The sequence below is a fragment of the Panthera pardus genome, unplaced genomic scaffold (assembly GCF_024362965.1).
Source record: "Panthera pardus isolate Hobbes unplaced genomic scaffold, ASM2436296v1 HiC_scaffold_24, whole genome shotgun sequence".
NCBI classification, from domain to species: Eukaryota; Metazoa; Chordata; class Mammalia; order Carnivora; family Felidae; genus Panthera; species Panthera pardus.
This window is the reverse complement of record NW_026526810.1, coordinates 76,765,869-76,782,857: the sequence shown is the minus strand read 5'-3', so window position 1 is coordinate 76,782,857 and position 16,989 is coordinate 76,765,869. Positions and strand designations below refer to the sequence as shown.

Here is a 16,989-nt window from a genome sequence, read left to right as displayed (position 1 = left end):
AGGACAGAAATCACAAAAATGCTTGCCCAGAAAAGGTGGTATGCATCAGTTTAATTAGAAACTAATTTGGAAAACAGCATTTTCTCATTGTCAAATTTCTATAGCTGGACCTTATGACATTTCTGCAGAGTACAAGATACATCATTTATATAGGGTATACAGTGTTTTATAGGAGTATGCTAATTTTTAGTTGGTAAAAATAATTTAGTGGTATATAAAAATCTGTGCCCAAGTAAACCAGAAAATCTGTTGCACTCTTTCTGTAATTATTTTTAAAAGATACTTTGGCTTATAAGACCTTTTTGAAACGCTTGAGTCATAAAAAATTAATACTATAAAAATATCCTCTCCTACTACTACAAATCAATCCTGTGCTGAAGATCAATTCACTATAGCTCAAAATACACAACTATACCATATCTAGTCTTCATGATCAACAATGAATAAGTATAATAATTATTCTAGTATTTTTAATTTCATAACTTATTTAAAAGCCACTTTTCTAAATGTACTATGCAGCAATCCAAAGTAACCAACAACCAGATCAACCTTGTCATGGTCTTATTATTTTTAATATGTATTAACAGCCTAATATATGCAATTATTTTCCCATTAGGAGGTCTATACATTAACTATTAACAAAGTACATCAGTTTCATCAAACAGATTTTTTTGGTGTGTAAGAAACAAAATTGGCTTTTCAAAAAAAACCAAATATTGTCATTAAGTCTTCAAAAATATGAGATAAGAAAATGGAAGCTATATACAAAACATTATATTGTAAACTAAACAAATTCACAATTTCAATTTAAATGGCAGGCCTACGATTTGTATGGCAAAATTACCGTAATTACTCTAAGTTAAACAAAAATCCCTAATACTAATGGTTAAATTATTCTATGATATTTCCAATTAAAGGTATACATGTAGGACTAGTTTTAAGTGACATAGCAATTGGTTTTTCTGTCTGCCTTTTAATGTGATACATTGATAAATTTAAATCATGAGAAAGTTAACAACCCCTTAATTTATAACGAGTTTGAAGTTTATTTTACAGCACTTTTATTGAGACATCATGTAACTACTGACCAGGACTGTTTACAAATGTAATGCTTGGCCTTTGAGACAATTAAAAACTTTTAAGTACTAAATTTTACATCATGATTTGTTTAACTTAAGAAGTATTATGGTGGTGAACACTAACAGAAGAAAATCTAAAGCAAAAATAGAATGATTTCCACAAAAACTATACTTTCCTCCCTTATATCAAAGGGAAGGAGGAAAGAAGGAAGGAAGAAGAAAAGGAGGGGGAAAAAAGATGAGAAGAAGAAAAAGAGCAAGACAGGCAAGAAAAATACTTTTTTTTTCCTGTTTGCAAAAAGGAGGGAAACTCTGAGGTCTCAGCAAATAATGTAATCAACTGAGTCAGTTTATATTAAGGCATCTTCTTTACATATTATTGAATCCCATCATGCCTTTCATATTGCCAGCAGCACCCTGTTGAAACTGCCTCATCATTGACTGAAGTCCTGCCATACCACCTAGAGTGAAAGTAGAGTAAATTCAGATAATTATTATGCAAAACTTGAAACATTACTTTTGCCTAAGAAGTACTTTAACTTCTAAAAATTTACTGGGATCTGACTGCAATTTGGTCATCAGCCTTAAAGAACAAACCAATTAAAATTTTGTATTATCACCAATATCCTTATCTGTAAAACAGAATGAATAACATATCTCATCAAGTTATAAGGAATAAATGAGATAATATATGAAAGGATCTTAGAACAATACCTGGTACACAATAGGAAGTCAATAAAACTAAACAAAAAAATTTTTTCTGGGAAGTCCAAAAGACTCTTGTTGTAAATCATGACCAATTCAGGGGAGTAGAGGAGTTGTTTCATAGGACTTACAGGAAGAAAAGAATTTACCATTTATTGAACATCTGTATGCCCAGAACTGTACTAAATGCTTTCATATATATTAGCTCACAATGTCCTGATGAGCTATTATCTGTGATTTTACAAAAGAGGAAAGTGAGTTTCAGAAAGTTTAAGGAACTTTTCATAGGTCACATGGCAAAAGTATAACTGGGTTTCAGAATCCTTATATAATTTCAAAGTCTCATTGAAAATACCCAGATTCCAAACTAGGGCAAAAGGTCTTCAAACATTAACAGAAGATGATTAAGTATCTTGCTCAAAAATCACACCAATGGGGCGCCTGGGTGGCTCAGTCAGTTAAGCGTCCGACTTCGGCTCAGGTCATGATCTCACAGTTTGTGAGTTTGAGCCCCGTGTCGGGCTCTGTGCTAACAGCTCGGGGCCTGGAGCCTGCTTCTGATTCTGTGTCTCCCTCCCCTCAGCTCCTCCCCTGCTCACACTCCGTCCCTCTCTCAAAAATAAATAAAGATTAAAAAAAAAAAAAAATCACACTGATGGCAGCAGAAGAGTAAATAAAACCTCTGTTATATAGCACTATTACAACCATTCAACTTAGAATTCAGATGGCCATTTCCCTAAACCATACATCTTTGAACAGATTTTCATAGTATCACAACAGAAGGCTTATTAAAACTCAACCTTTATAAATTAAAACTGTATGTTATAAAGTGGCAACAATTTTATATTTACCCATGTGATGCAGAACTCTTGGATCCATCATTTTGGCCATTTGTTGATTCAATTTTGCCATCTGTGACTGACTCACATTCTTAGACATGTCACCACCTGAAAAAAAATAAAAAGGTTTTGAGTCAATGTAGAATGTAAGAATGTAATATAATCAGGGTATCAAAGAAAATTTAATGAATTGAGTAAAATTTTTAAACAATCACCCATAACCTTAGGTATTAGGTTATTACCCTAAACACATTATTTCTATTTATACATATTCCCTTCTAATCTTTATCTCAATTACATACATATTTTTGAGAAAGAACAAAATTCTATATTAAATTCTATATTAAGGGACATTCAAGGGACTTTTTAAGGGCTATTTTTGTTAAAACTGTATCCAGTGGTTATTAACAGTAAGCTCTAACAACAATTGTTTAATAGTCATACGGGAGAATGCTAAACAAAAAACTGACTTTATAGATAAGAGTTAATCAGGAATGAGCCTGGATTGCTGGTAAATGAATATGAAATAATGACTCTGAGAAAGCATGAAGATTTGCATATATCTAAGAAGCTATTAAAAATAATGAAAAGCTTCAGACAAGAGAAAGACAAATAATGCAACTCCATTTACCAATGAATTTCCACACACTTGGTTGAAACTCCACAGGAAAAAAGGAAGCCAATAAAAGAGATGCACTCTGAGGCAAAACAGGAAAGAGCATCCTTTAAGAGAATAGCTGCTGTGGTCTTAAGAGACAGGAAGCAAAAGAGATTGTCGATGTAACAATAATGAGTAAGTAGAGCTGCTTCAAGCAAAATTATTTCAAAGGAACATAACTCTGGTGCTTCTCAAAAGTATTTATGAAAATGAGCATCAAAGCTGACTAATCTGAATAAGTTATATGAATTAAGATATATGAATGAAAAATATGTTTTTATAAAACATGGTAAAATCCGTGAAAAATTTTTCATGATTAATAAATCTGTGTAAAACATGAATTCTGTGTCTATTGGTAAACTGTCATATGTATTTGTTTCCGAGGACTTAAAACTTCTAAAAGAACATCAAGAGCCTGGTATGACAAGAATGTGTGCCACATCCACTGCTCATTTCATCTTGATTGTGCCTTTACTGAGTAATCAGTGCTTAGATCTGCAGTTCTATCAAGAATAGTCAGCGTTATTTGAGAAAGATGTTAAACTGACATAATGTGTTTAATAATCACTATCTGAAACAGCATGTGATGTTAGGAATTACAATTTTAAACATGTTAGTCTAACTTTTCTCCCTGCCACAAAAAACAAAATAGAATATAACAAGCATGGAAAATAAGTGTCTAGGACAAAAGGCAGTAAAAACTTCTATATATAATATAGAACAATATAGAAACATAGAAAAAAATTTCAATATAGAAAATATAGAAAAAAAATTAGAATAAATTTTAAGAGGATTAGGACAGTTGATTAACTCTTTAGAAAAGTAAACATCTTTTTGCTTTATACAGTACACAGCAAAATAAATTTCAGATGGGATAAAGAGTTAAAAACTAAAACCAAAATAGAAAGTATAGGTGGCTATTGTGGTACCAACATGGAGAAGGCTTTTATGAGTACAAAGGAAATCAAAGAAAATGATAAATAGGCTTGGCTACATTAAAAATGAAAGCTTCCTTTCACTAAAAAAAATAAATAAAAGTAAAAGGCAAATGAAAACTGGGTAAAATATTTGCAGACACAAACGAAGCATTTTAAAGAGTTACTACAAAGCAATAGGGGGGAAAATGAGACAAATAAACAAGGAACCTAAGAGGTGATTCACAAAAGAAATTCAAACCAAAAAATGTACGAAGAGATGTTAAACTTGAGTGGTAATTTAAAAAACACATACTGAGAAAACATTTAACCACCAATTGGAAATAATAATTACAAAATTCATTCAGCATCTACTATGTATCTGATCAAAATAGACAAAATCCCTGGCCTCATGGAAGACTGCACAGGAACTGATGCAGGAACTGATACTGATACAGGAGCAAATGGATCAACATAAATAACCACTGCACTAAACGAAGATACAAGCATACCTGGGAGAGTATTCAGTGCTTCAAAGTTATATTTTGAAGAATATTTGACAATACAGAAAAATAGTCATGACGTATCAGAAGAAAGCACTCATTTACCAAATGTTATTTGCAATAAAACCCATAGGATTCTCTGGAGAGAAAAGGTAATGGGTGCCTTAAGATTTTTTTCTTATTCTTTCTTATATGTTCTAAATTGTCTTTAATATATATTACATCATAAAAATAAAGTCATTAAATTTGTTTTTTTTTTAAATATTAGTATTTATTACTTTGAATGTGCAAACAGATAAATCACAGATCACATTCAAGAAGTACTTGAATATAACATGAAATTCAGCAATGTTTGCCAATCCTGGTAGCACTCCTGGCTTTTAATTTCTCACCTTCTTTCTTTACTTTCAATACTAACAAATGAGGAGTTTGTTTCTTTTCTTACCTTTGAAAAGTCCTTTGATACCTCCCATCTTTTTTACCATCTGTGCAAATTTGGTATATTGTGTCAAAAGTTCTTGAACATCTCTTGTCGACACACCTGATCCTCTTGCCACTCTTTGGATTCTTCCTGGTTGTTTACTAAAAACCTTGGCACCATCAGTACTGTCAAGTTCTGTAGACGAGGATTAATTACTATCACTTACATACAATTAACATTCATTATCAAAACAGTTATGTACAAATACCTCACACACACGAAAACAAAATGATGAAGTCACCACCAAATTTAACAAATGTTATCATCATCTGCCATGTTTGCATCTTATTTTTAAAAATTAAACATGGAATATATTCAAAAGAACATTTATAATATTCATAAGCTATGAAAACAATAAAACAGGGGCTCCTAGCTTAGTCGGTTAAGCATCTGACTTGATTTTGGCTCAGGTCATGATCCCATGGTTCCTTCACGGGATGGAGCCCCGCATCAGGCTCTGCACCCACAGGAGGTGCTTGCTTGGGATTTTCTCTCTTCTCTCTCTTTGCCCCTCCACCTGCTCACATGTGCTCTCTCCCAAAATAAATAAATAAACTTTAAAACAAATAAACATGTACTCACCCCACAGTTTAAGTAAAATAGAACATTCTGAAAACCTTTGAAACCCATGTCCACTTTTTCCATATCTCATATCCACCTGCTCCTCAGAGCATATATTAGAAGCATAAGGTGTATTTCAAAAAAGAAAACTGCTCATTTCTAAATAACTAGTAACACTTAAATCACAAATTTAGGCACTTAAGCAAGTGGAAGTAGGTAGGCTCTACCTATCATCAACAAAATAATGGTTATATTTTTTATTTTATTTTTTTTTAATTTTTTTTTAACATTTATTTATTTTTGAGACAGAGAGAGACAGAGCATGAACGGGGGAGGGTCAGAGAGAGGGAGACACAGAATCTGAAACAGGCTCCAGGCTCTGAGCTGTCAGCACAGAGCCTGACGCGGGGCTCGAACTCACGGACCGCGAGATCATGACCTGAGCGAAGTCGGCCGCTTAACCGACTGAGCCACCCAGGCGCCCCATGGTTATATTTTTTATAATCAAGTAATTATTATTAGTATTTTAATCCTTTCTATAACATAATGAGTTAATTCCCTCCAGCATTTCTAGTTTTTATTTTTATTTTTTAAGAATAATTTTTTTAATTAAAAAAATTTTTTAATGTTTATTTTTGAGAGAGAGAGAGAGAGAGAGATAGAGTGCAAACGGGTGAGGGGCAGAGAGAGAGGGAGACAGAATCTGAAGCGGGCTTTAAGCTCTGAGCTGTCAACACAGAGCCTTACACGGGGCTCAAACTCACAAGCTGTAAAATCACTACCTGAGCCGAAGTCGGACACTTAAACGACTGAGCCACCCAGGGGCCCCATTTTTTTTTTTAATTTTTAAGTTTATTTATTTTAGAGAGACAGAAAACACATGTGGGAGAGGGGCAGAAAGAGAGAGGGAGAGAGAGAATCCCAAGCAGGCTCTGCACTGTCAGTGGAGAGGCTGATGCTGGGCTCAAACTCACGAACTGTGAGATCATGACCTGAGCTGAAGTCAGACGCTTAACTGACTGAGCCAACCAGGCGCCCCACCCCTTCAGCATTTTTATACCTCTATGAGTATTATGTGTATTTCTTCTGGCTTTAGCTGCATACAATCTCAGGAACAGGATGGACTTTAGTCAAAATTTCTATTATGTCTTCATTCTCTCTACAACATTCCCCAATAAATGGTCACCTAGCCTCCATCTTAATATCCCCAGGAGAGGTGACCCACTATCTGAAATACAGTAATCTATGCCATTCTAATGTACCTATAATTATGGAAAATATTTCCAGGGCACCTGGGTGGCTCAGTTGGTTAAGTGTCTGACTCTTGATTTTGGCTCAGGTCACAATCTCATGGTTTGTGAGATCAAACCCCACGTCAGCATGGAGCCTGCTTCAGATTCTCTCTCTCCTTCTGTCTCTGCCCCTTCCACACTCATGCACACATGCATGCACACGTGAGCACTCGCTCAAAATAAACTTTAAAAATAAATACATAATAAAATATAGTAATCTATGCCATCCTATTATACCTATAATTATGGAAAATCTTTTCACATATTAAAATGAAGTATGTTTCTATGGCACTTCTTCCTATTTGCATACATGTCTCCTTGCCAGACACAAAGAATAAGGCTTTCAGATATTCTCAAATATTTGAGAATTTGAGAGACTATTTCAAATTCTTGTGAATTTCCTCTAGATTACAAATAACATTTCCTAAATATATCTTCTAATTTGTCTATGCCCTCTAAGCATATCATCCAGAAGTGAACTGAAATCCAGGTGAAATTTGATTACCAATGAGATATAAATAAAGAGCAAATTGTCTCATAATAAACTTACAGTCATTAAAACCTAAATCCATTTCATAAATGCAGCTTTTAAGCCCCAACTTCACTATAAAATATTTAGGAAATATGCATTCTAAGACCTCAAGTGTAGTGAAGAAAAAGACACGCTAATAACAGCATATCATGGTAAGCAACATGATAGATTCAAGCAAATAGCAAAAGGGGACATAATTTAAAGAAGAAAGTCAGGAAAGGCTCCATGCTGATGGTTTCTCTTTAACTGAGTAACAAGGTAACTCTTGTCCTAAAGAACAAGTATGAGGTTAAGTAAAGAAGAGAAAGCAAGGGACATTCTAGGAAGCAGAACATGGATTTCTAGAATAAAAATAGTTTTTTGTAGAAGAAACCAAGCTTGGATAAGAGCTGAGATTTAAAAAGTTCCAAAAGTAGATAAGGACAAGATTATAAAGAACTTGTAAGCCAGGTTTAAGAGTTTCAAATTCATTATGACAACATTAAAGAGCCACTGAAGGAGTTTGACCCCAGAACTGTCTATGTTTAGAAAGACCATTCTTGTGGCAATGAAGAATACAAACTGAAAAGAGGGATGAAAAAAGACAAAGGGAAATGTTAGGAACCTATGATAGCAATCTAGGTAAGAAATGATGGGTGTAAAAAAAAAAAAAAGAGAAATGATGAGTGTATGAACTAATGTAGGGGATTTAGAGACAAAGAGAAGAGGGAAGATATGAGAAATATTAAGGAAATGGAACTCACTAAATCTAAGATAATGTTAAGGTTCCTATCTATTCCCCTAAAAGTGGTAAAATACTGATAGAAGTAGACTGTTTTAAGTTAAATATGTATGCATACTATAATACCTAAAGCAACCATTAAGAAAACTATTCAGGGGCGCCTGGGTGGCTCAGTCAGTTAAGCATTCAACTGTTGATTTCAGCTCAGGTCATTATCTCATGGTTCCTGACATTGTGCCCCTCATTGGGCTCTGTGCTGACAGCACGGAGCCTGCGTGGGATTCTCTCTGCCCCTCCCCTGCTGGTACTCTGTCTCTCCCTCTCTCAAAATAAATAAATAAACGTGAAAAAAAAATTTAAAAATCAGACAAAATAGACAAGGGACAAAGGAGGACATTACAGACATTATGATAAAAAGGTCAATTCACCAAGAAGACCCAACAATCCTAAATATGTATTGTACCCAACAAAAGAGCTTACCTGACAGAAAACTGACACAACTAAAAGGAAAAAGTTAGGCACTTCAATACCTTTACCTCTGTCATCAGTTGAACCACTAGACAGAAAATCAGCAAGGACACAAATCTAGGCTGACCCCAGTTTTTAGCTTAGGTGACTGAGTAAATAGGTATCTATTAGATAGATGAAGCGTCACTCACCAAGGGAGAAAAACTACATTTTGGATCTGTGCCTCAGAAAACTTTCAATTATGTAAATAAAGATGTCTGCCCACCGTGAGCATCTAGAAAGGAAGTGGTGCAGAGTGTAGACTCTTGAGCCAAAATGCCTGAGTTTGAAGCCCAGTCTCTCTACTCTGTAGCTAGCATCCTTGGACAAATTACTCAACTTTCCTATATCTCAGTTTCCTAATCTACAAAAGTTATATAATAATGGATTTTAACCCCAGAACTGTCTCTTGAGAGTGACTGTGATAATTAGATGGGTTAGTCTATGTAAAGTGCTCAGCACAGTAGCAGGACAGAGTAAATACTCCAATTATGGCTGCAATTATTAATTCTACATGCAAAACTTTTCACGGTGTTAAAGATTCAGAGATGAGAAAGACACAGTCTTATCTGGGTTACTATGAAAGCCTAGAGCCCAGGAAAGAGGTAGAGAATACAAAAAATAATCAGTGAAGCAGTAGAGGAAGCACAGATGTGGATGAATTATTCAAAGAAAATGAGCAGAATGAGAAGAAGCATTGGCAGAGGACAAAACTTGTAGTATGTATTCATTTAAGGGACAGGCTGGGAAAGTAACTAGGTTAACAAGAAAAGTAGAGTAAAAGTGGGGAGATGGTATAACAGAAACCAAGAAAAAAAGGTGATTAACAACAGTCAATGTTGTAAAGGTCAAGAAAAAGACTGAAAAGGATCCAATGGAGCAGCCCAGCAGGCTATTGGAAATCTTAGTATCTATTTCCAAGCAGTGGTGGGGACAGAAGTCAGATTTCACTAATTTGAGAAAAATACAAACCGTTCTTTGAAGAAGTTTGACTGGAAAGAGAAAAAGAGTAAAAAAGCATGAGAGAGAAGTATAGCTCAAAAAACTTAATGTTTATATGCTGATGGGAAAGAAAAGTCAAAAGATGAGAAGAGACTAGAGATCCAGGAGAGGATTGTACTGAAGGAGACCTAAGGTCCTTGAAAAAGCTTGAAGAGTGGTTTGTGGCTGCCACAATCGTATTGGTAAGTTAGCCAATGGTTGAGGAAGTTCAAGGCCAAAAGCCTGTATTTCTTTGTAAATGAAGTCAGAGGTCAAGTGGTAGAGTTAGACCTAAAAACTGTTTGGCGTATCTTCTGGGCTGCATCAGAAAGGGTGCTAAAAAACTGGAAAAAAGATAAAGGGGTCATAGTATTATAAATGTTAATGAGCTAAGGATTACATAAAAGACCTGGAAGTATAATGCAGGATTACAGAGAACAGTATATGTCTTTCTTTCTTCCTTTTTTAAAAAATTTTTTTTTATTTTAGAGAGAGAGAGTGCCCACACGCATGGGAGACAGAGAGGGAGAAAGAGAGAGACAGAGAGAGAAAGAATCCCAAGCAAGCTCCATGCTCAGCACCGAGCCCAATGTGGGGCTTAATCCCATGACCCTGGGATCATGACCTGAGCCAAAATGGAGACTCGGATGCTCAACCAACCGAGCCACTCAGGCACCCGGAGAGCAGTGTATCTCTAATAAGACTGAAACCCGAGAGTTTCAGTATAAAATAAGTTTGTAAACATTGCTTAAACTATCTCTCTTTCTGACAGATTCCCAATTCATGTTAGTATATGAGAGCACTACGGAGACTTATAATAAATAATAGTTTTTTTTAACCCATAATTCCCCCAAATTTATTTGATTACAGAACTCTCCTTTAGTTATTTCCATCATCATCATGAAAAATTAGTGTTCTTTTCATGAAATTCATTTGGAGAACTGTATTAGACATTTCTCTCTCTGATAAAGTCAATCCAGTAATAACAACCCTTTGAGTAAGAGCTTTCAGAGGGCTACAAATCTACCTAACAATCTTTCAATCTAAATTTTTCCCCATCTTATCCACAAGAACACAGTGAATCCACTTGTAAATATTCAGAACATTGTCCTCTAAATCAAGTAATCTGCCATCTTACCTTGATCATTCATACTATCCATTATTGTCATTAATTTCTTTAGCCTTGCCATTGACTCCTGTTCATTTCCTTTGCTCATAAAATCTGTTCCAAAACCAGGGATCATCCCCTAAAACAGATATATTTAAACATAAAATCAACAACAGCTTGAGATTAAATTGTTCACAATGTTCACATTTAAGTACTCAGCTTTAATTCTGACACTAAGTTTTTAAAGCATTTTTACCCAAACAGCAAATATAATGAAAGTAAATGCATCTACTCTTTAAAATTTTAATGAAAAACAAAAGAAGATGAAAATAAACAAACTCTTTAGGATAACTAACCAAGATCTGACTGAAGGGGCCCATTTTCATGATATTTTGAAATTGTTCATACATGTCTCGCAACGTAAACTGACCTGAAATATAATATAAATTATTCAGACATATTAGAAGGTGTACATTTCCATTCAATAAAATTAATCTTTTCCTTAGTCATGGGTTCATCCTGAAGCACACTTACAAAACATCTAATCAACAAATATTCCTGAGCAGTTACTCTGGGCAAGATCATAGGATGAATGCAGTACAGGATACACAGATGCACAGACAGATCCTATCCTAGAGAAGTTTACATTCTATCAGAGAAAATGGACAACAACAAACAACAAAAAACATGAAAACGAGGCAGATAAACTCTACCCACTAGGGTGACTAAAATTAAAAAGTGTGACAACACCAAAAGTTAAAGAAGATATGGAGCAAGCAGAATTCTCATATACTGCTGGTGAGAATGTAAAGTGGCAAAAACACTTTAGAAGATCATTTGGCATTTTATAAACAACTTAGCTATCCGTGAACAAGAAAATGGAGAGATTGTGGATGAAATACTACTCAGCAATTAAAGAACGAGCTACAGGCACATGCAACTACATGGATGAATGTCAAAAATATGATGCTGAGTCAAAGGAACCAGGTGGGGGAAAAAAGGAATACTCTAGGATTCCTATACTATGAAGTACTTACTGGCAAGGAGAATAAGCAAACTTTCTAGATAATGGAAATGTTGTTTCCTGATGGATATGGGTTATTATGCATTTGTCAAAATTGATGGAATGATACCCTTAGGATCTAAGCATTTCATTACGTGTAAATTAACTTCAATTAACAATGACAAAAACATCCAGAGTATTTTCTATTTATGTCCTAAAGATATAAATGGAAAAGGTATTTGGTTTTAGCCATTCTGAAATTCAGTGGCAGTACAATATTTTAAAAGAAATGTTATAGCAGGCAGCTAGAAATGCAGAATTAAACAGTGGTAGAAAAAGTTAAGGCTGAAATATTATTTGGTCATTATACATACATGACAATTGAAGCCATGATAACAAAGGAAATTCACTGTCATGGAACCCAAGTGAAGAGTTTGAAAACAAAAGAAAGATAACACTTAAATATTGGGAACCAAGGGAAAAAAGAAAGATTACTAGTTTTGCCCTTGGTGACCACAGAAATGAGTAAAATGCTAAGAGCAGAAGCAAAATGCAGACATAAGGAGAGACCTAAGAGTCAAAAAGTAAACTGAGTAGGGATACTTTACCCAGTTTAGTGTGGTAGTGGAAGCAATGGTAGGACTGTTCAAGATAGAGGAAGGCAGGGGGAAAGAGCCAGGCCATGAGGGACAGATTCATTCATTCAATAAATATTTATTAGAGATCTACTAAGTGTCAGAAACTGCTAGATACTGTAAACATAAAAAGTGAGGAACACAGCTATGAAACTTACCTTCACCTTCAAGCAGGGAAGACAGGTATCTAAGAATTGTGATGAATGATACAAAAATTAGAGGGCGCGATGGAAACATAAAGCAGAGAGTTCTCAGTCCAGGGATCAGGTAAAATGTCCCTTTTAAAGAACGAGAAACTTAAGTATGCGTAGGAGCTGCCCAGTATGGCTGGGGAGAGGAGGGTGGAGGCAGGAAGAAGATACCTAATAGGCAAAGGCACAGAGGAGACAGATAGCAATGTACATTTAAAAGCTGAGAGAAATTCAGCATGATTGGCACACAGAATCCTATGAAGAACAGCATCAAAAATGATGTAGAGAATGTGGGCTAGATGGTAGTCATTTTTTTTTAAGGATTTTATTTTTAAGTAATCTCTATACCCAACATGGGGCTCAGCTCACAAACCCAAGATCAAGTTGCATGGTCCTCCAACTAAGCCAGCCAGCCAGCCTGATGGTAGACTCATGTAAAAACATTCTAAGGGCAAGGGGAAGCCACTGAAAGATTTTGAGAAAGGCAGTAGTAGGATCAGACTTGCATTTTTGAAAGATCACTTTGGCTGCAGTATAAAAAATAGATCCAAGGGGAAGAATCCAAGAAACAGGAAGATCTGATAAAAGACAGAATAAACAATCTGGGCAAGAGGTAAACTTGCATAATTACTGGAGCTGGAGAAGGGAATGGAATGAAGACAGGAGGTAAAATCAGTAGGACAAGCTGACTGACAGGAAAAGTAATGGGCAGGGTGAGGAAGAAATAAGAGAGTCCATGACAATACTCAAGTTCCTAACTCTGGCAATAAGACAAATGATGTTAACATTCATTGATGGTAACAAGGGGGTGGGAAGTTAGGATGGGAAGATACGGGATATGCTGAATTTGAAGTGTCTACAGAACATCCAAGAATGGTCTAACAAACATACAGATAGGAGTCTGAAGCTCCAGAGAAAGAAGATGACCTAGCATGATCCCTGAAAAATACCAGTATTTAAAACAGGAATAAAGGCATAGGTAACTGACAACATGAGTGAGAAAGAGGAAAGAGGCAGGATAGTATGTGACCATGGAAACTAAAAGTAAGATCATTTTGAGAAAAACAGAATGGTCAATAATAATAATAGTTGAATGCTTCTGATGTGTTAGACATTTTATATATATCAGCTGATTTAATCTTCACAACTCCATGAGGAAGATACTTAGTACTACCTACTTTTTACAGGTAAGGAAATTAAGGTTAAGTAATTTGAAAAAGTTATACAGCTGAAAATAAATCAGATATAAATTCAGGTATGATAGATTTAAGAACTTGACTGAGTTCTTAATCACAACATATATTCTCTATAGGAGTGGTCTTTAATGTGGAGTCAAAAAAAGTGTTTATTAATCTCATTCTTTTAAATTTCCTTATATTTTATAATGTAAATAATACACACACACACACACACACATATATACACACACTTAATTTATAAGTAAACAGTTTAGAAGAGTGTTCTAACCTATATTTAACCTGTTTTACTTCAAGAAACTCCATTTCAATTTTAATTTTAAGGCAATTTGATTACAAGAAAGAAAATAAAAATACTCAATTCTACAACTGCTCACATATCTGAGATTTAAAATGATTTGCATACAAATCATGTAGAAAATAAACATTTGAAGAACTAACTTTAATAAGAGATTTATCATTTCAAACAAATTAACAGTAGCTTTATCAAAAAGAAATCATGGGAAGACATCTGAGAGCAAATGCTTTTTGCTACTCATATACCATGTTTCAACTTCTCTATAAGCGCTTCATTGTCATCCAACTTCAACTCATTGACTTTATCTATCAGTCCTTCAATGTCACCCATACCTACAAGACCCAAAAAAAGAAAAATTAACAATAGCATATGCTGCTTTACATTATACAAAATACATGCACATAGGTAATAACCATATGAGATAGCAGGTCAGATATTCCTACCATACTTTACAGGTGAGAAAACTGAACCTAGAGTGACAAAGCAGGGACTCCAGCCCAGGATTCCAAATTCCATGCTCTCGAACTCTATTACCTAGTACAAAAGTTTTACTGCCATTACCCCTGCTATTACCACAACCACATATTTTTGTATTATGCTCTAAAACTTTTCCTAAGAATTTTCCATTGAGTAGCTCATTCTACCACTCTAACCACAAGAAGCAGAAAACCATCACCCTTCTTTTTACAGGTGAGGGAGATAAATCATGGAAGGTATTGGTTTTCCTGAACTAGTCAATGAGAGGGCAGGATTAAAATCCTAATCCATCCCAAAGATCTATGCTATTTTTCGGAGATTTTTCTATATCCTCTACCAATGTACATACCAAGAAGCTTGCTGATGAAAGGCTGTGTTTTGAAAGGTTCAAAGTCATCTATGTGTTCCCCTGTACCAATGAAAATAATTGGACTTTTTGTGGCAGCAACTCTGCAAAGAAAAAGAAAACATAAAATAATCTCAAAAAGGCAAACAAATTTCTAGCAGATTACAGAGTATTTAGACAAAGGTACACAGTTCAAATTTTTCACCTATTAAAACGGAACTATACCAGAAAGACTCCAAAATTCTGTTTCAATTTAAACTTCTTTTATAGACCATATTAAGTCCACTATTGGAATATATTTTTATTTTATTTTTAATTATTTAAATTTGAGTATATATTGGAATATATTTTCTTTTTTTTTTTTTAATTTTTTTTTTTTTCAACGTTTTTTTATTTATTTTTGGGACAGAGAGAGACATAGCATGAACGGGGGAGGGGCAGAGAGAGAGGGAGACACAGAATCGGAAACAGGCTCCAGGCTCCGAGCCATCAGCCCAGAGCCTGACGCGGGGCTCGAACTCACGGACCGCGAGATCGTGACCTGGCTGAAGTCGGACGCTTAACCGACTGCGCCACCCAGGCGCCCCTATATTTTATTTTCTTAAATGTTTATTTATTTACTTTGGAGGCAGGGAGGGGCAGAGAGAAGGAGAGAGAGAATCCCATGTAGGCTCTGTACTGTCAGCACAGAGCCTGACACGGTGCTCAATCCCATGAACTGCAAGATCATGTCCCAAGCCAAAATCAAGAGTCGGGTGCTTAATTGACTGAGCCGTCCAGGGGCCCCTTGAATATATTAAAAAAAAAATTTTTTTTAGCGTTTATTCATTTTTTGATAGAGCATGAGTTGGGGAGGTGCAGACAGAGAGGGAGACAGAATCTGAAGCAAGCTCCAGGCTCTCAACTGACAGCACAGAGCCCGATGCAGGGCTTGAACTCCCGGACTGTGAGATCATGACCTGAGCCGAAGTTGGAAGCTCAACCGACTAAGCCACCCCGGTGCCCCGCCTTGAATATATTTTTAATGATCAAAAAGAAAGCCATAAATACACTCATATACACACACACACACACACACACACACACACACACACACACACACAAGCCCAAGACTTAGGACAACAGCATCAATGATACTTACGCACTAAGTGCACCACCTCCTTTTGCATGCCCATCAAGTTTTGTCACTATGACCGAGGCTACATCTACTTTATCTTTAAAAGCCTTTGCCTGGGCTTCACAAGCCTGCCCAATGGAGGCATCCATCACATAAACAATGTTATCAGGTTGCTAGAAAATTTAAATGAAAACAATACATATTTTTCCTGCTCTTAAGCAAATTTCATCATTAGAAGCTATAGAAAAATATTTATTATAAATAATTATTCATTCAATCAGTAAACATTTACTGAGGAAATACTATGTATTAGGCACCATTTAGGTCCTGAGACAAAGAGATGAATATGTAAATCCTAGTCCTTATAAGACTTGCATTCTAGTCAGAGGAGACAAATAATAAATGGGCAAGTAAACTTTAAGATGTACGATAATTAAAATGAGATAGAGAATATGAGTTTTGAGATGTGGGAGGCTTCTTTAGGTGGGGCAGCCAGGGGAGGTCTCTCTGGAGGCAGTAACATTTTAGCTAAAGTGTGACCTGAATAAAGAGGAAAAAAGTTATGCAAAGATCTGGAGGAATCACATTCTAAGCAAAGGGAATAGCAAAAGTAAATCAGAGGAAAAAACATATAAGAGTATGCACTAAAACCAAAATTAATAAAACAGAGGTGAGGCTCTTTCCCTAAGCTCTGCTCAACTAGGTCAAAATAATGGCATGCCTAAAGAAAACCTCACTAGCATTAACCATTAACTAAAGAATTACTGCCAACTCTTCAATGGCAAAACGTGGGTTCATGGGCAAAATATGTGCTACAGATTATTTACAAACCGCCTCTTCTCCCC

General features: G+C 35.4%; 1 protein-coding gene across 4 annotated transcripts in view; it reads right to left on the bottom strand.

Annotated features, from left to right (window-relative positions):
* LOC109253323 (signal recognition particle 54 kDa protein) overlaps nt 1–16,989 on the bottom strand; it is a 69,584-nt gene that overhangs the window by 28,834 nt on the left and 23,761 nt on the right. For 3 of the 4 annotated variants that reach the window (XM_053889349.1, XM_019426162.2, XM_019426163.2), the window contains 8 exons: nt 16,169–16,317; nt 15,031–15,131; nt 14,450–14,536; nt 11,238–11,311; nt 10,912–11,020; nt 5,144–5,314; nt 2,636–2,731; nt 32–1,540 (listed from right to left, as the gene is read on the bottom strand). In XM_053889349.1, coding sequence (XP_053745324.1) covers nt 1,449–1,540; nt 2,636–2,731; nt 5,144–5,314; nt 10,912–11,020; nt 11,238–11,311; nt 14,450–14,536; nt 15,031–15,131; nt 16,169–16,317 — 879 coding nt within the window. In that variant the 3' untranslated portion in view covers nt 32–1,448. Of the gene's footprint in view, nt 1–31; nt 1,541–2,635; nt 2,732–5,143; nt 5,315–10,911; nt 11,021–11,237; nt 11,312–14,449; nt 14,537–15,030; nt 15,132–16,168; nt 16,318–16,989 lie in introns of those variants that run through there. The other variant, XM_053889350.1, reaches the window with a different exon arrangement.